Genomic DNA, 20098 nt, shown 5'->3' with positions numbered 1-20098 from the left:
TATTGTATTGTTTGAGTTAAATGAGTTTATTACTAATTTGTTAAACAATTACATGCAGTTTTGGTTTGATTGGTCATGATTTAGTATATTGTAGTAACTGGTAACAAAGTGGAATAGTGGATCACAAATTCTACATCCTGAGTCATTGTTTGTATCAAGTTTACATACTGTATTCCCATTTCTGCATGATGTTTCCTCTTGGTATTCAATTTTTCCTTTGAGGTCACCATACCATGCAGGTTAAGTTGGTTGGCAACTCTAAACTGACCTAATGTGAGCGTAGGTATGTGCATTAGTATGCCCTGCAGTGAACTGCTGCTTTTCTAGTTTGGTTCTCCCCATGCACCAGATACTACCAGGATAGGCTCTGGCTCTCTGTGTCCCGAAACCGAATTGAGAGGGTTTCAGAATATTATGTTATAGTGTCCTGATGCAAATATTTACAACCTGAATAGATAGACAAGGCAAAAAATTAGTCGAACAATCAGGTCAGTGTGGAGTAGAGATGTATAACGTGAAATAAATTAATATCTGTACCTTCAGTTTGGAGCATAAACAACTTGGCAAGATGATCTTCAGTTTACCTCCTTTGCTTTTATGTTAAAAAGGGAAAAAAAATAATGGCAATTCATAAGGTTTACTGATTGGCCCATTACCCTGAAAATTGCTTTCCTTGTTATGCTTTTCTTTTATTCTAGTCTTTTGTTCCCAATTCACAAATCATCTCTTTCTGTTTCTGCCCATCTTATGCCCCCATGCCACTAAATTAATTTAGTTCTGGTGTGGTTTCCTCTTCCTCAGAAGAAACTCTTGCGTATAAACATGAGCCGTCTATTGAATAAATACAATTCCCAGTATTTTTTTTATTTTGATTTTGATATATTTTGGGCACTGAATTAAAAAATGAAAATCAGCTTTCTCCATCATGTAACACTTAAAAAAAAAAAAAAAAAAAAATTGCCAATCACAGTTTATATTTTTTGCACTATAATTGATTAAATGTCAGTATTTTATCTTAATGATAATTTGTTTGAATTTAATATTTTCTAATATTAAAAATATTTGTTTAAAGCTTTGAAAGCCCCAAGAAAACTAATTACATTGGTTCATATGTGAGAACCTGAACTTTTGGTGCATCTTACTGGGTCAGCAGTCAGGACTTACAAAATTCCCAGGTTTTCTCTGTGAGAGGGACAGCAGAGCAAAGAATTTGCATTGGGTTCAGAAGCAGTTGCCAACTAGAAAAAAGCTACATCTTGGTGGCAAAAAACATCACCAGACCTAGCTTGATGGGTGCAGGTGAAGTACAATACAATACAATACAATACAGTTTATTTTAGTATAACCCAAAATCACACAGGAAGTGCCGCAATGGGCTTTAACAGGCCCTTCTTAGAGAGGCCTTGACTCTCTAAGAAGACAAGGAAAAACTCCCAAAATAACCCTAGTAGGGAAAAATGGAAGAAACCTTGGGATAGGCAGTTCAAAGAGAGACCCCTTTCCAGGTAGGTTGGGTGTGCAGTGGGTGTCAAAAATAAGGGGGTCAATACAATACAACACACAGAACAGAACAAATCCTCAATAAAAAATAAAAACAATTTTTAGAAGTAAAAATAAAAATTTTAGAAGTACGGAGCAGAATTTAACAGTAGATGATATCACATAATAAGATTTGGATATTTTTAGAGTCTTGGAGACCTCATCCATCAAGCTCCCTCCTCCATTTGGCCATTCCACGGCTGAAACAGTGCTGGGCCTGCCAATCCGATGAAAGGACCCCTCTTTCCCATGATTCCTGCGATCCTCCATCAGGGATGACTTTACCTTAGGCAGGCAAAACAACTTGGCAGGTCGGCCGTGGTACCAAGTGCCACATTTTAGTACCGAGAAGAGAAACAGAATAGGTGAGGGTTAGTATCCAATTATAACTGTCATGTTACTTATGTTTTAGTGCTAATGACTAACAACAGAGATGCACTCTGTACAGTTAATCAGCAGCTCTAGTCAGGATATGCAAAACTGAAGTAGTGAGTCTTCAGCCAGGATTTAAAAGCTGAGACCGACGGGGCATCTCTTATAGTAGCAGTCAGACCATTCCACAGTTTAGGGGCCCTGTAACTAAAAGCTCGACCTCCCATTGTTATTTTATTAATCCTTGAAACCATGCTACTACCGTTACTGTTTCATTTTAAGCTTGGTTTAATGAAGCTATTTGTCAAAGCCCTGTCAAAAGATGGAGCCTGTTTTATGTATTTATGCCAAAGGTTTACAGGTTTGCCCGAGTCTAAATTGAAAAAGGGAATTTTTGACGGATCTGATATTAGAAAACTGATTTCTGATGCAGAATTTGATGGTGTGGTAAACAACCTGGAATAAGAGATTCGGGTATCACTTGAAGAAATGTCTTTAGGTAAAACAAAAAAAAAATTAGGTAAGAAACATTCAAATTATAAAGAAATTGTGGAAGATGTATTAGTTTTTTGAGGATTTGGGTTGCGACATGAGTCTCAAAAGTTCATTTTTTGGATTTGCATTTGGTATATTTCCCAGAAAATCCTAGAGTGGTGTGTGAAGAGCAGGGTTAAAGATCCCATCAGGATATCAAGTATATGGAAAAGAAGCTCCAGGGATGTTGTGATGTCAGTATGATGGCAGACTACTACTGGACGATTCATAGGGACACATCAGAAAAAGTGCACAATAATAAAGTGTAATAAAATTTCTTTTCAATTTTGAAATTAAATTTGATGTGATGAAAACATTTTATTTTTATTGTGTTGAATGAATGGAAATAAAAGTAGTCCTTCACAATTCAATCATTTTAATGAGTTTAATTTTGCAGACCTGTTTATGTATCAGCCTTTCCTGAAAAGGTTATGGGGTACTTCAAAACGACAGAACTGCTATTTTATGATCCAGGCAGGTTATGATTTCTGATCCCTTCCTAAAACATGTATGTACTCTGTTAGCTGAGGTATCTTTACGTTTATTTTCCTTTTTCCCCACCATCTCTACAGAACTGAGCCTTTACCATTAAAACACTTTTTTTGGTAAATTGCGACTAACAAGTATACGTTTGCTAGGGTCTTAAACTTTACAAGCATGGGTGTACGTGTCTTTATTCGTGATTCGGAAAAAACAAATTAATGATATTCCTGATTTACCGTTTCCTCCCTTAGGGTCCCTGACTTTGTAACTACAATATTCCAACTATTCCTTACCACTGAATGCTTCAGCACATGGCCCTACATCAGAAGACACTGGAGATTCTGGTTGATGTCCTACACCACTTGAAACCAAAGAAGATTGTCGAATATAAACAGACTAAAACAAACCAGAAAAGGGATTTGTAATATGTTTAATATGCGTCGATGTCGACTTGTCGTATTGGGACACTTCCGTTTTTCACATCGACTTTGTTGTAAACGATGGCGAAGAAAACAGCGAATAAAACCAACAGAGTGGAAGCTAAACTGAAAGCACTGCCAGAACAAACGAACGTTGTCGAATGTTCTCTGTTTGGTTAAGCCGACATTAATATGGAAAGCAGAAAAATCTGATTCGACGCCTATAATCAAACCACACACCGGCAAAGGGTACACTTCCCATCTGCCTGACGTCAGCAGGCGCTGTACTTCGCGCCAGTAGCACCCCCCAGCTCATGCACTTCCATTTGATTGGTTAGAAGACCACAGTCGAACACCGATCTCATAAGCCGCATTCTTTTTATTGACTGAAACAGAACAGATGAAGATTTTGCTTTGGGAATAAAAAGTTTATTTGTTGAAATTTCACATCATTGTTTTGGACTGTCGCTTACAAATCTGTGTAAAACTATTTCGTAGACGAACAGCATTAAGAATACTAGAGTATTAATAGAGAATTAATAGAGAATAGAGTATTAATGTACAGTATTCGGATAACGTACTGACCCGATTTTGACATTTTTCGTCGAACTATCGACAATCGCTTATTGTTGATAACCGTGGAAATCTTTTCTGAAACAGCGCAGCACACCTTCAGTAGAAGACATGTTCTATTATCCCAATGTTTTACAACGGAAAACGGGATGCTTCTCAACTATTTGGTAAGTTTAAAATACATAACGTAGCGAATATGCATATTGTTTTAATTTTTATAGGATATGGCAAAGTATACATATCACATACAGATACATCCCTTATAAAATTAAACTGTGTTTGGCAATCAGAGCGCTAAAAAAGATCGCGGAGCACCTGCACTTTTGACGAAAAGGCTTTATTTTATAGATATGAGCCTACTGCACACGAGAAGCTCTGTTAGTCTGCTGTTAAATGTAACCGATTCGAACGGGAGTTCGCTATCAATCCTCGATGGATAGGCATAATACCCGAGAAACTACTTACATTTCCGTCGGAAAAATGTCAAGACTGGATTGCAGACGCGAGACACACAGACCCTTTATGTTCCCAGGCATTGGAGCTACAGTGAGTACCGCTGCAGGCTTCATCGTCAGCGGGCTCCGTTCATGTGGACCCATCGACCTGGCACCCCAGACCCTGGTAGAGTTAGGTCGACGTTCGACATTTGTTTGACATTCGGCCTTTGAAGTTTCATATCTCCGAAACTAAAATATTAATGTCATCGAAATCTATGGTGAAAAACAATTTTTGCCACAATTTGTTTACAACTGTTCCCTTTTATTAAAAAGTCTATTTTTTTTATAAAAAAGCTCCCAAAACGCAATAAAAGTCAGAAATCGTTACGACGTGGGTTCAAAATACACAAAATTTGGCACCAATTTATAGTACAGACGTTGTGAATTTAGTGACGACCATTTTTGTGAGCAACACGGATCGTTTTAAAACATAATAACGTACACCAATGTAAAGTGAGCTAAGTTAAAGCTAAAACAGACATTTTGAGACAGATACAGGCGTGATTTATAATAATATTAATATTTTTATAGGCTCCTTTCAAGGCACCTTTTTAAGGTACCTTGCAGAACACTTTACAATAAAACCAGAATAAATAGAATAATAAATTTAAAGTTATCACCCAAAATTATATAAAAAAGGCAGCTTGAAAAGATGCGTTTTAAGGCGAGATGTAAAAGTAGGAAGAGTGTCAGTATTACGAATATCTTGTGGGAGAGAGTTTCAGAGCCGAGGGGCCACTCGGCGGACAGCTCTAAACCCCATGTAGTCAAGCGAGCAGGAGGTATAATAATAAGATTAATGGAGAACGAAGATCAAAGGATACGGGAAGGACTGGAGATATGAAGAAGATCAGAAAGACGAGGATGTGCCAGATTATAGAGGGCCTTGTAATAAGTAATAAACAGAATCTTAAAATCAGTGCGATATTTAACAGGAAGACAGTGAAGCTGCTGAAGGACAGAAGTAATGTGTTCTATGGAAGGGGTTCTGGTAATAATAGCAGCTGCAGGATTCTGAACAAATTGAAGTATGTAAAGGTGTTTGTGAGGAAAAGCAGAAAGGATAGAATTATAATAATCCAGGGGTCTCCAACACGTCGCTCGCGAGTTACCGGTAGCTCGCCAAAGGATTAATGAATCCAACATAAATTTGAAAACTTGATTAGTCAAATTAGGGGTGGACGATCTTTCCAAACAATCATATCATGATCCACAATCTGAATTGCAATCTATGTTTTTAATGTGGCATACATTTAAGAGAATATCTGGACTCAGACTCATCAAGACCTAAGTAACACTTTATTTTAAATATCAAACAAAGTTGAATTCAATTGTGCTCTTGTTCGCTAGCTAAACAGAGTTAAGGAACACGCCCCGAAGTTGGCGAGTGAGTGAAGAAGGCCCCTCCCCTCCCATTGGTCCGCTGCGTGTTTTTCGGATTCGTGCAAATAAATCGGTACTGCAAGCAAACTATGATGCATAGCGAAATGAGAGAAGTCGCAAAATCAACCGGAATGTTCAAGCAAGGGCGGCACGGTGGCGCAGTGGTAGCGCTGCTGCCTCGCAGTTAGGAGACCTGGGTTCGCTTCCGGGGTCCTCCCTGCGTAGAGTTTGCATGTTCTCCCTGTGTCTGCTTGGGTTTCCTCTGGGCGCTCCGATGTCCTCCCACAGTCCAAAGACATGTACGTTAGGTGGATTGGCGATTCTAAATTGGCCCTAGTGTATATGTGTGTGTTTGTGTGTGTCCTGTGGTGGGTTGGCACCCTGCCCGGGATTGGTTCCTGCCTTGTGCCCTGTGTTGGCTGGGATTGGCGCCAGCAGACCCCCGTGACCCTGTGTTCGGATTCAGCGGGTTGGAAAATGGATGTTCAAGCAAATTATAGAAAAAAAAAAAATTAAATCCGTTAAGTAGTTCTCTCGTGAAAAGCGGACAGACAGACATTGGATTTTATATATGTATTGTATTTTATTAAACCTTCAAAATAATGTGCAGTTAAAGTCTCAACAGCATTTTCAGCATTTCTGGTGCTTAGTAGAGCCAGAAAACTATAAGAATATTTATCAAGCAGCTCTGAAAATGTCTGTTTTGTTTGGGTCTACATACCTATGTGAGTAGTCTGCCTATTCTGACATGAATGTCATGAAATCAAAAGTTCAGAACATGACTGACAGATGAACATTTAAATGACTCCATAAGTGTGAACCTAAGTGGCTACACTCCACCATACACCTGCCTCTCTTGTTGACTCCATGCACTGCCAGTCATCTGACTAACTAAAAAACACATCACACATGCAACTGGACATGTGAATAAAGTGAAACAGTGACATGGGACAAAATAACAAATGAATAAGTAATATCTGTGTATTTGCAATTGCATTGTTTTGTTTTGACAGCATTCGTGTTTTAATTCAGTAGTGTGAGATACACTAGAAAATGCATACAGACATACAAAATGCACTTGCTGGTGAACTAAATATTTTTTTGCAATGTTTTAATGCAAAATGTGAGTTGTGGACACCAACATTTTGTAAATGTTCAAGCAAAATAAGCTTATTTAGTCTGTTTTGGTTGAAATAAGCAATGAGAATAAATATTAGAAACATGAGTAGCTCTCGGCCATTTTCATTTTGTAAAAGTAGCTGTCAGGGGAAAAAAGGTTGGAGACCCCTGCAATAATCAATACAAGATGTAACCAGGGCATGAACAAGAATAACAGTGCTGGTAATTGTAAGAGATGGGTGTAAATGGCTGATATTACATAGATGGAAATATGCAGACTGAGTGACATTACTAATATGTGTCTCAAATGTTAAGGTACTATCAAAAATGACACCTAAGCTTTTAACCTGGGAGGAAGAAGAGATTAGAGAATTATCAGTAGTCAATTAAATATTATCACATTTGTCCAAAACAGATTTAGTTCCTACTAAATGAACCACTTGGCAAGTTATGAAAAGAGTACTAAAAGATTCATAAATTATTTGTTGGATGTGCTTTAGCTGACACTTCTGTTACTATTTCAAGAGGAATTAGAATGACACATCATTCCTGGACAATTGTATTCTATTTTAAAGATTCAGCCTTTGTGCCTTTATAGAAATGCAAGGTCGTTCAATATTTGACAACTTGTGAAAAATGAAATAAGAGATTCACAAATTAAAAGCACTTTGTGAAACCAAGATCAGACACCACAGCTGCTGTGTCTGAGAGCAGAACAATTTATCACTTCTGGATGATTTTATTCCATTGTAAATATACCCAGTCTCAATAGCATCATTGTGGTACACAATTTTGTTATTTTTGACAGGATGTGAAAAATGACATAAAAGATTCATACGTTAAATAAGGACTGTAAAAGCAAGAAATCAGTTTTTACTTACCTTTTCAAAAAGTATTAGACTGACATGTCATTTCTGGACACTTTTACTCCAATATACTGTATATATCCATGCTGTTCACTTTTATGGGGATACGTAAAAGAGTAACCTGTGGAAAGTTTTGAAGAGGGAATTCAACTATTCACAAAGGAAGGGTATGATGTGGACTAAAGAGTGGGCACCCAAGTCAATATATGAAAAGGAATTAAAATATGCCATTCTTGCACCTCATTGCTGATGCACATGATTGTAATATTTGATAAGTTGTGAGAAGTGAAAGAAAGGCTTCACAACGTTACTGTGGGTTATGAATTAAAGATCAGTCACTAAATTTACAGATTTAAACAGAATTTGAATGACATGTTGTTTTTGTGCATTTTTATTGTACTGTAGAAAAGAGCCCCATGCATTCGTGGACATTTATTGAAGTTTGATATTTGACTAGTTGTGAAATGAGATTGTCAAATTAATGTGGATGGTGAATTCAAGATCTGATGTGTTTGTTACTACTTTAAAAGGAATCTGAATGATATGTCATTCCAGGACAATTTAATTCTATTTTAATACTTCAGTCATGCTTTCCTAGCAATGCATTTGACTGCAACATTTGAAAAGCTATGAAAAGGGAAATGTAGTATTCAGAAATTAAATAAAGATTTCTAATTCAGCATCAGAAATTGAACTTACTGATTTAAAAGAAATAAGAATTATTTTTCATTTCTGTATACTTTTGTCTTATTGCATCGTCATGTCCCTAAAAAGTTATTGCAAAAAAAAAAAAGCAACTTTTGACATGAATGTAATTAAATGAAATTCACAACATAATGGCAGGTTGTAAATTCAAGATCAGGCCCATAAGTGTCCAGGCCCCTGCATATCTTGATTCCATTTGCCTTCCTTAGCATACACAGAAGTAGAAATTTTGAAAGGTTGGGGAAGGTGAAATCAAACTTTCACAATCTACAATACACATTGTGAAATGAAGATCAAGCAGCACATGTTCTGTTTCAACTGAGAATAGCATGAGGTGCTGTTGCCAGACAATTTTGTTGCATCACAAAGCTTCAGCCCCTATACCCTCAGTGGAATACATAGTTTAGCTAATACAGAATGGTGGTGAAAAGTGAAATCAAATATTAACAACTTAAAAAACATTGCGAGTTCACACCAACTGTTCTGTTTCAAATGAGAATAGCATGATTTCTTGTTTTAGGACAATTTGATTGCACTGCAAATACCTTCATTGGCATTCACAGTTTTGTTAAATTTGACAGGTTGTGCAAAGTGAACTAAACGTTTCACAAATTAAATAAGAACTGTCAAAGCACAACTAACTCAAGACTTAGGCTTCCTTATGACAAACTGTCATGTCACCATAGAGATCTTCAACTTTAAGTGCCTACCTACTGTTGAAAAGATAGGAGAATACCTGACGGAACAGTAGGAGTCAGACACTGTGAAACAGTTAAAACTACATGTCTTTCATAAAAATGATTTAAACGATTGCCGCATTAAAAGCTGGGCACCGTTTAGACCCGTCCAATGCTGGGAGAATCTGTTGGAGGAACGACATTGGTGCGCGCTAAAATCGACGTCACAAATTATGCGTAATGTAAGTAAACGAGCCACAAAACTCTTCAAACCGACAGTGGATTTCTGCAAACCCGGGCCACTTGACCACATGGGTTTAAGTTTAAATCGAATCTGGCGTTTTGTGGCAATCCACGTCTACCTCTGGCTGCTGGAGGCGGAATGGGGCAGGGACAAATATAATAACCTCTCCCCTGCAACGTTATTGTTATTTGCGTAGCGAAAAGAGGTCCCGCCTTTTTACATATTTGCCGGGCAGAGCCCCAATAATATCCACTTGCAGAGCATGTTTGCCGAATGAAAGTGAATGTTTTTGTGATTCATTTTGTAGAATCCTTCCAAATTAAACAAATGTAATGGTTTTAAATCTCATCGAGATCCGTGGAAACAAAATCAAAAGCAATTCAGGAAACAAACCAGATTACTTCGTTATTATAACAAGTATGCATTAAAAATTGCTCGTATAATTATGCATATTTTGAGTAAAAGATTAAATATTTAGCAGCAGCTAAGTATAGTATTATGTATACTATGTTTAGTGTTATGTTAATTGAAAACAATGTAAACTAACTGAAAATGTTTTTAAAGTAGCAATTGCGTATACAGTGATCCCTCGCTATATCGCGCTTCGCCTTTCGCGGCTTCACTCCATCGCGGATTTTATATGTAAGCATATTTAAATATATATCGCGGATTTTTCGCTGCTTCGCGGGTTTCTGCGGACAATAGGTCTTTTAATTTCTGGTGCATGCTTCCTCAGTTGGTTTGCCCAGTTGATTTCATACAAGGGACGCTATTGGCAGATGGCTGAAAAGCTATCCAGCTAACTTTCTCTCTCTCTCTCTCTCTCTCTCTCTCTTGCGCTGACGTAGGGGGGTGTGAGCAGGGGGGCTGTGTGCAGCTGCTTCCTGAAGGACATGCTGCACGGAGCTTCGCATACTTAAAAGCTCAAAGGGCACGTATTGATTTTTTTTATGTCTCTCGCTATCTCTCTCTCTCTCTCTCTCTCTCTCTCTTCCTGCTCCTGACAGAGGGGGTGTGAGCTGCCGCCTTCAACAGCTTTGTACCGGCGGTGCTTCGCATACTTAAAAGCCGTATTGATTTTTTTTTTGACTGCTTGCTTTGCACTCCTTTGAAAAGGAAGATATGTTTGCATTCTTTTAATTGTGAGACAGAACTGTCATCTCTGTCTTGTCATGGAGCACAGTTTAAACTTTTGAAAAAGAGACAAATGTTTGTTTGCAGTGTTTGAATAACGTTCCTGTCTCTCTACAACCTCCTGTGTTTCTGCGCAAATCTGTGACCCAAGCATGACATTCTAAAAATAACCATATAAACGTATGGTTTCTACTTCGCGGATTTTCCTACTTCGCGGGTGGCTCTGGAACGCAACCCCCGCGATGGAGGAGGGATTACTGTACTGTATTTCGTAACACCGATGCTCGACATACTGCGAATCGTTTTTATGCCGTATTTATTGTCACCATTATGTGTATTTAATAGTGACCCAACCACGTTGTCGAACTTGACATTGATGTTTTCGTTAATTCACGAGTTGGCCGTGAACAGTTAAACAAGAACTATATTTGGAGCTTGGCGAAAGATCGCAAAAACTCGCAAATGACGCGTAAGCCAAAAATATGTAAACTACTGAAAATGGTTTGTATCACATTAAATCATATAATTAGTCTTATTTAATATTTGTTTGTGTAAGTGCATATTATATCTTTAATATTAAAAGTTATTTTTGGTTAAAAAAAAAACCTAGGCAGTGCAGCATAGATGTTAAACGCTGCGCATCTGTCCGGTGACCGATCGGTTGTAAGGGCACATTTATGAAGGAATATTTCGGACAAAATTAAATAAGTAAATACATGTGCAAATAAGTAAAAGTTCTATGAAACGGGAGCATAAATAAATGTGTCATGAAATGAGATCATAAATAAATAAATGTCACGAAAGATGTTTTTAGCTTGTTTATTTATTTTTGTCCATAATAATATCTTCCAAACGCATGATGAAATACGGCTTGAAATAAATCTGTCACTTGTACTCGTCAAAGTTGAGAAGGTGGGTTCTAGCACATACTGTGTTTTGATTGGTGAATCGCCTTCTGTAGATCGCCCATTCCTATTTAAATATATCTGTGCGGGAGATGGACGTAAATGAGGTAGCACAAGAATTAATTAGAAAAATGCTTAATACTGCTAATGAAACGGATTCTGCTGAAGTTATCGCTTATTTCAGATAGAAAATTGAAGAACAGAAGAAATTACAATGTTGGCGGCCTTTTTAGACTACGGCATCGATTAAACTTTTTCTGAAAACAGCTGCCTAAAACAGCTGCCTACACGGCAGTTCAGGTGACAAAGTTACCTGCCCTTGACGCCCATCTTTTGACATTCCAGCTGAGTCAATAAAACACTTTTCTTTTATGCGGTTTGAAAGAACGAACGATTGCACATCTAGATTGTGTATTAGACAAGACCATCACAAGAGGAGTGAGCCAGTGTGAGATACGGTGAGCTGCACCTGTATTAGTTTTGACACAGAAAGCCCAAAGCAGTGCCAACTAATGTTTTGAATTAAGTATTTGACATTTGTTTTACAAGTCTAAAGTCAGGTGCATATTCACACCTACTTTTTCCAACATCTTTACAGTTCTGATTGTATATCTCTTCCACACCGAATCGCCAACTGCTAACTAACCAATTAAAGTGTATATTTAAAAAAACTGTTTTTATATGCACGGTTTGTGTTAAATAATCATTAGTTATGTTGCTGGGTTCTGATAAAGAGGCAAATGCAAACGTTTATAAATAGCAAATATAAAATCCAAGTCTTAGCTTTCTTAACTTACACTATCCATTATGTTTATAAATGCATCTTAGTCTTTTCTAGGTTTGTGTGGGGAGCCAAATCCATGAGGGCAGCATCTGGTTCCTGTATGGAGCCACTCCTGAAAAAACATCTAATGACATGTCTTGGGAAGTGTTTCAACTGTTTTTATGGCCCAATAGCACTGCACTTAATTCCTATTTTTTGTAAATGTGTATTGCTAATTTTGCTTGGTATTACTCATAATATACTATGGGGTTCAATTTATTCACAACTTTTCTAAGTTTACGTATGCAAAGTAAACCAAAAACTATGATAACTATATTGTTAAAATTTGTTTGTAAGATTTGACAATCAATGATATCTCATGGATCAGGCATTCTAGATTTAAATCCAAAACCTCATTGTTGTCTTTCTAACGTCTGTATGTTACCAACTGTCTGTGGGAAATTCCCAAAGACGTGCACGTTAGGTTAATTGGTGATTCCAAGAGTTTGATTTGAGAATGTATGTTATATTTACTGTATCTTAAAGAAGTATTGAGTGTTCATGTGGTCACACTTGGCTGTGAGAGCAAAGGCTGAGTTTCATTTTGAAATGAGTTCAACCCTCAGCTCAACAGCCTAGTCACTAATGCTAGGGCAAGGTCCTGTCTCAAGAGCTGCTGGCTTCCCTGCCTATTCTTCCAGGACTCTGCCTGATTGGTATGGCCCCCTGCACTGAAAACTGTGAACTGACTGAAGGATATCGTGTATAGTTATTTTTGGACCATTCAGTCTTTCATAGGAATGTGAGAGTCTTCTCACTTTTTTAACTTGTTCAATGCTTTTATCCTGTAGGCAGGCTGCCACCCGAGGGACTCAAGTGAAACGCAGAGAATATCTGAAAGTAAACATCGGCAAGACATGGTAAATGGACTTTGACATTCTTGTGCATCCTGGGTAAGCTGAACTGGGCCATACTGCAAGTAAATGGCCACAGTGGACTGGAGATGGTAGGCTTTAGCCTGGTGATAGTTGGCTTTGTGTTTGTGAGGTTGGGCTCATCAATGAAATTAGATTAGCTTTTTAAGTTCATAACATTTAAAGACAGAAAATGTAAATATTTGAACTATTAGGCAGACAGTCATTGCTGTTGACAGGTAATGTATTTATTTATTACATTTGGTCCTGTCAGAACACCAGCAGCAGTATTTTGAATTGGTTGTAATCAATGATGATGAGACCACTGAAAGCCAAATCTCGAGAGGTGATGAAGGTATGACAGAGACTTTCTGCATTTTTGTAGGAGTGGAACGGTCGGCCTAAGCAACATTTTTATTATTATTGCTCCGTATTTGTCTGATTCCCTTATTCAAGACAGCTTACAAGATCAGGACACCTTACACTTTATAGGTATTTCTACAGCTGGATCACAGGTAGGTTAAATGCTCACTCTGGGTCACACAGTATGTGGTTGTTTTTTTTTTAAGCGCTAGATGTCATTTATAAAAGTGAAGTAGTTCCTGGGTATGACTTTAGATGTGGTGAGAAGGGAAACCTGTTGCCAGGGGCACAAGAGATACTTACTGAAAAGGAATTCATCTTTCTGAAGTGAACTAGATTATACAAGAGTTATGATTTTGAAGTTCTGAGATGTATAATATATTTCTGTATGTATTTTGTATTCTATTTTTTACTTTGGACATAATGTTTTTGATTATGAAAACATGTTTATGATGTTTTCACACTACTGTTTTTTATAATGATTTGGATCATTGGTGAGGCCGTTTTGTGCCCTGTTTTTTGGAGGCTGTCCACCAATTTCTATCTTTCTGCATGGCTACAGACATATTGTTGAGTGGTTGCTATGCCCGTTGCCATTCATTAAAGTAATGAATCCCCACACATAAAAGATGGCAGTGTACTGATCCTAATGTCCATGTTTCTGGATATTTCAAAACAATCTTTCTTGCACTAGTTATACTGAATCTGAAGATTTTGGATGGTAGGTCTCTATGGTGTTTAATAAAGGGACCTGAAGAAATGTTTTTCTAAAACTAGTAGGGTCAAAGTTATTAAATCAGTCCTAAATCAAAATATTAAATTATAATTGTAAAACAGAAAATGTTAGTAGTGTCAATAGCAGAAAATTGTAACCCTAACTGATTGCTTCACAAAATCTCACACTAAAGTCTTAAAACAGTTATCCACACTTTGGTTTAAATGCAGTCACAGTGACAGTGTCAAACAACACATATTCTGAGGCTTTTCCCTCAACATTTGTCACGTCTTTTCCGTAGGACAAAAAACTGCTGCCATCCAGAAGAAAACAAAATGGCCTAGCAGTATTTCTAAAATAGGACAATACAATAATAAAACAAGTCTAAATACAAAAGAAGAAAATGAAAATAAAATATATTCTTCACATTCAAAAGCCACAATAAAAAGTGGCACAGGATAAAGAACAATTAAATAGGTTATAACAAAAAAAAATCTACATCAAGTCACACATTCTAACAGAGCACTCCCAGATTGTATATTCTAGATACATCCATGAAATGTACTGAACAATTTAGGAGCAAGAATGTCATATACTGGGATCCAACTCCTTTCTTCAGGTCTATAAACATTTGTTCAGCCACATAGCCCATTCCTTGCTCAAATGGATCCATTTTGGAGTTAATCTGAGTGGATGATGATTCACATAATTCTTCTGAGAAGAATCAAATACTGTAGTTATTTGTGAGATTTAATTGAACCTCGGGTAAATGTAGCCCCCAAAGAAATATTGGGAATGAGAGTCTGGCAGACATAGACACTGCGGTCTTATAAGGGACGCAACTAACACTTGGTCAGACTCTAGTCTTACAAGTAAGCCCGCGATTCGCTAGCGAATCGTAAATCCAAGAATGGCAATCAGTTTCTGTTCTGTCCGATATCTGGATGGATGACATATCATGGAGGGTGGGTGCGTCTGGGGAAATGTCATTTAATTACGACTGCTGGCAGAGTGGAGCACAGCAAGTACATCCCTGCGCCCTGCGTCCATATCCGGTTTACGCCGTGTAGTTTGGACGTCTGGGGATTCCACACTGTAATACTGTAATGTGATTCACATATGCGCTGAATCCTCTCGTTTTTGTTTTCTCTGTGGCGGGCTCGTGGCAGTGGGTGTGCGCCTCGATGCGCCCAGCGCCCTGCGTCCATATCCGGTTTACAACCTTTTTTGTTTTCTCTGTGGCAGGCTCGTTGCAGTGCGCGTGCTCCTCAATGCGCCCAGCGCCCTGCGTCCATATCTGGTTTACAACCTTCGGTTAGTAATATGGATGGGAGATGTAAACAGCTTAGACTGCAGTTATGTGTGAGATCTGACCAAAACTTGCTTAAATTGCATTTGTTTGTGAAATGTTAAGAATTGTCTTCTAGGTGACATAGTTAACATACCATTGTGGCACTGTAAATCCTGTAGTAAATTTGACTAAGATGGGGTTAGTCTGCTGTGCTGTGGGAGGTGAGAGAGTTTTAATAAGATTACAGTCCACTGAGGATATATCTGGCTTAGACTGCAGTCATGAAAGATGTGAATATGAGGGGTCCCCTGTACTATGCAAGATGCCTACATTTCAGTCCTCCATTGGCACGATTGTCTGAGTGAGACTGCAGTCCTGTGTATGTTGGCTGGGCAGACATAAAGTTTGCTTTCACTTTCATTTGGTTACTGTTTATTAGGTAATGAGATGCTCAGTTGTCTTGTATTCTTTTCCATCACAGTGAGGACATCATTCAGTACATTTTGGTGCAGGTGGAAGCTCCTATTCGGTCACTCCCTCGGCCTCGATTTTCCCTCTACTTGTCTTCAATGTTGCAATATGGAGTTGTTGTGGTCTATCACAAGCACTGCAACTACCTTCTGGGTAAGAGTTCATGTCACATCTCTGCCACTCAGCTCAGTTAGATTGCTGTTCAGTTTACAGGGACAAGCTGTAGCTGTATGAAATTATCTGTTCCTCTTGTGTTCTTTAAGCAATTATTTTTGTTGCTTTCTCTCTGCAAGAGGAAATGCACAATATACTTGAAAGACTCCTCCGTTACAGCAAGCAGCTAAAAATTGACATGGTTGAACTGGAAAGGTGAGTAATTATAACTAATGAGTCCTTAGTTTTCATGTAGTCTGTTTGCAATGCTCCTATATAGTAACATTTATTCCTTTTATTTATCTGCAGAGCTAATTTGAATGTTCCGGATCGCCTGAGTCTGATGGAGGTCTACGAAGGAGCCTTTGACCCATTCTTTGGGATCATGTCCTCCAGTTTGGAGTTACCTAGCCCTATGCAACTGCCCCATGTAAGACATTTGAACAAAGCACCATTTTGAACTGATGGACAGCTGTTAGGTAACTGAGTTAACAACTAAGAGATGTTGCAGAGCAGCACTCAATTTCTACAATTGCAACAAAAATCAAATTACTGTATTCTGTAGTACACAGAGTTATGTGATAGAAGGCATAGTTACTGCCCCATATTATTTTCAACTCTGGATTGATTTTTGGCTAGGGTGCCTTCTTTGTTGGGTTTCTTATTCAAATCATTATGTTACAGGCATACTGATAGGTGGATCACATTTCTGTACTGGTATGGTATGAGTATTCAAACGCCTGGAGCTAATTTCTTCTCTGTGTCCATTGTTACTGTTATATGCATCCAATTGTCTTTAAAGATACCAGTGTAGAATTCTGTGCAAGGGCACTCATATTAATTATTTCAAAGCAGTATTTGAAAAACTGCATAATTATCATGTGGCCACTGGCTGCTAGTGAATGACTAACTCCTTTGTGTGGTGTATTTTAGAATTACACATATATAGAATTGAAAAGCTTACCTACCCTCTCATTATGTCACTGCATTGGTCCAGGATTGTCTTGGACCTGAGGACACCAATTCCGCAAGTACCACTCTCACCCTCCTTTTTTGCTTATAGCAAAGCAACACCTACTCACACCTACAGAGCCTAATGCCAGCACTCAAGGTTTTATAGAATCCTTACTAACCTTTGAGTTTCACCAAACTTTCCTCTTCCATTTCACACCTGACTGTACATGCCAAACATGACCAGACCACGTCTCTTTTTTCTGGTCCAGGACACCATGCTTTCTTCAGTTGTCCATTCACCCTCTTGGTTAGTGGTGCTTTTTTGGCCTATCACTTCTGCTCCATACTTCATTTGCATTAAGCATGCTGTTGGCGCAGCACAGAGTATATACATTAACATATAACTTTAATAAATATCAACAAATAATAAATGTAGTGACATAAAAAAGCACAGTTTCAATTAAATCAGTCAAAGGTTTTGTGGTATTTAGTTTTCTATTGGGGGTTACCCCTATATATATATATATATATATATATATATAATGAAATGTCCTTTCTTAATGAACGCCTACTGCCCTAGATATACCGTCCTGCTAAATGTCAGCTTTTTAACTAAATGGGAAACAGTATTTTTGTTAATGATATATATACGTACAGTATAAAAGAGAATCTTTGATGAGAACAGCCCAACATTGCCTGACAGTCCCTGTTGGCTTAACTTACTTAGCGTCACAATTTGGAGGTCCACAAAGTACTATTAATTACTGCATTGCTTGGTAGCTTATTTCAAATATCATATAGTTTTCTATGTGAAGAAATGCAAGCTAATTTTTAATACAGAATGACGCTTAACCAGCTTCAGTATGCGGAGTTGAAGTTGAAGAACTCAATGTAAAGTAATTGCAGACATCCACTCAACTAATTTAATTTGTCATTTGAACACTTCCATCATTCCACCTCCAGCATCATTTGATATGTATCCTAACATCCTATTAGCCTTAGAAATTGCTTCTCTGTACTGTCCAGATATGAGCAGTGAGGAGTCCATTAATATTCCCAAATATTTTCCATAGAGATGTACATTAAAGTTTCAGACCACTGAACATGTAAAGACTTTTTCCATCATTTTGAGAGGCATTATGTAAATCAAAGGTCATGTTAGAGATGTTATCCTTGGGATGACTTGCAGTGTTGTTTTTGTCATGAATACAGGGCCAGTTCTGGTCTTATCAGAGGATAGATATTTTTCCACTTGGTTCTCAGAGTCTCCAATATATCTTGTGAAAAAGTATAGTTATGATCCAGTTTTATTTTTGTTTTTTTAATGGCTTTCATTGTGCTACTTTTCCATAAAGCCCAGAAGTGTTACACATTTTATTCATGTTGTATACAACCTTCTCATTCCAGCTGTTGAAGGCTAATTCCTTTACAGTTGTATTCAGCCTCTTGGTGGTCTTCCTTACTGGTACTCTTCTTGCTCAGCAGCTGTGTTATCCTTCACAGATTGAAATGTATGCCGTTTATGAATTTCCTTATAATTGGCTTAACTGTGAAGCATTTTAAAATGTTTATACCAGTCACACTTCTTACAAACACGACAGCATTCCAGAACCTGGAGAAATGTATCATAGCAGACCACTGAATATTTTTATAATCATTTATTTTCTGTTTTATATTTAAAACTACTTGAGAAGAATCAGTACAATTTTGTTGTCAGATTTAGTTTAAAAACCCTGTTTAAAATACAATAAAAAGTTTCAAGATGGAGCTGGGCAATTTTTATAGCTTCTGTACAGTGAATGTTTTCTTGGTAGTTTGTAGAAATAGTTTACTTACTTCAGCTGTACTTTGCTGAAAATAAGTTTGCCTAAAAATATGAATTTCAAAAAAACTTTCAGATGAACAACTTAAAAATCAACAAGAAAAATCTCAAAACCCTACTTTTCCATTATGAAGCAACCTCCATAGTTTCTAATATTTTTTTTGAAGAAGATAAATTTTAAATTTGTTTGAAATCAATTATATTAATTATTTATGGAAGATGTTTGAATCTGTTTTTGGTTTTGATACAGTTAAAGGCATGGAACCATGAAGCCACATAGCCTACGGAATTTATTACATGATGTTTGTCTCTTTATGTTTAACATTATGTTTTGTGTTTATGTTATACTTTTTCATATGAATTTGCAATTATTGTGTAGTGTGCTAGACATAATTGGAAGTGAACTTTATAATGAATTAGGTTATATTCAGTTAGATTTAATTTACTCCAAACTGATAATGAGTATCAAAAGCCTCTTTGGAGCCCTCAAAAATATTTCACAGTAGAAAAATGTGTTTAAAAAACTGATGTAAGAGTCCCTGATATTAAAAACATGCAATATCTTATGATAGGTCAAGGAATAAATGATCCTTTAAAAAACTAGATAGTATGTGCTTAAAAACAGATTTTATTTTTAGCTAGCTTCAATATATCTTGTCATTGTTCAGGGGAAGATAAGAATTAAAACAAAAAAAAAATCAATTTCTTCACATTATTTTCCATGTATTTATCACTTGCTGTCAGTTTATATTAATATGATGTTTCCTTCAACCTAATCATTGCTGTTGTTTGGTTTAAAGCCCTCTAAGGTGCCAGTTTCCACCCCTCCATCTTTACCTGTCCTTGGCTATTCATTTTTTCATTAATAATGTACCTCTTATTTTTAACTTCTTTTTTTAAATTTAATTTGTTTTCATTTAGTGCCTTAGTGCTGTGCCTACAGTACTATACAATTTCTTGCACTAATTTTTCCATATTGGCAGTCATTTTTGTATATTTAGTAAGAGCCCAGTAGCCCGAAGATTGCTTTAGCCACTAGAAAATCAGATCAGAATGATGCCGTGTAACTTATAAGTGTTTTAATGTGAAGCGTTCCTCTTGGTGCAGCTGAAACATATGTTGGTGTCTGCCACTCCAGAGCTGCATCGTGAAATGAGTCCAGTGACTTCCCCTCCTCTGTCAGGTAAGCGCTCAGTAACGTG

General features: G+C 37.3%; 1 protein-coding gene across 1 annotated transcript in view; it reads left to right on the top strand.

The window, feature by feature from the left end:
- Positions 1-3896: 3896 nt before the first annotated feature.
- The window catches only part of rec8b (REC8 meiotic recombination protein b), a 78221-nt gene continuing 62019 nt past the window's right edge, over positions 3897-20098 (top strand). The window contains exons 1-6 of the mRNA XM_051922482.1: positions 3897-4087; positions 13065-13133; positions 15978-16120; positions 16261-16336; positions 16430-16550; positions 20004-20079. Coding sequence (XP_051778442.1) covers positions 4032-4087; positions 13065-13133; positions 15978-16120; positions 16261-16336; positions 16430-16550; positions 20004-20079 — 541 coding nt within the window. The 5' untranslated portion in view covers positions 3897-4031. The remainder of the gene's footprint in view (positions 4088-13064; positions 13134-15977; positions 16121-16260; positions 16337-16429; positions 16551-20003; positions 20080-20098) is intronic.

Source organism: Erpetoichthys calabaricus, chromosome 2 (assembly GCF_900747795.2).
Source record: "Erpetoichthys calabaricus chromosome 2, fErpCal1.3, whole genome shotgun sequence".
Lineage (NCBI taxonomy): Eukaryota > Metazoa > Chordata > Cladistia > Polypteriformes > Polypteridae > Erpetoichthys > Erpetoichthys calabaricus.
The sequence above is the reverse complement of the archived record's forward strand: the minus strand, read 5'-3'. Positions and strand labels throughout refer to the sequence as shown.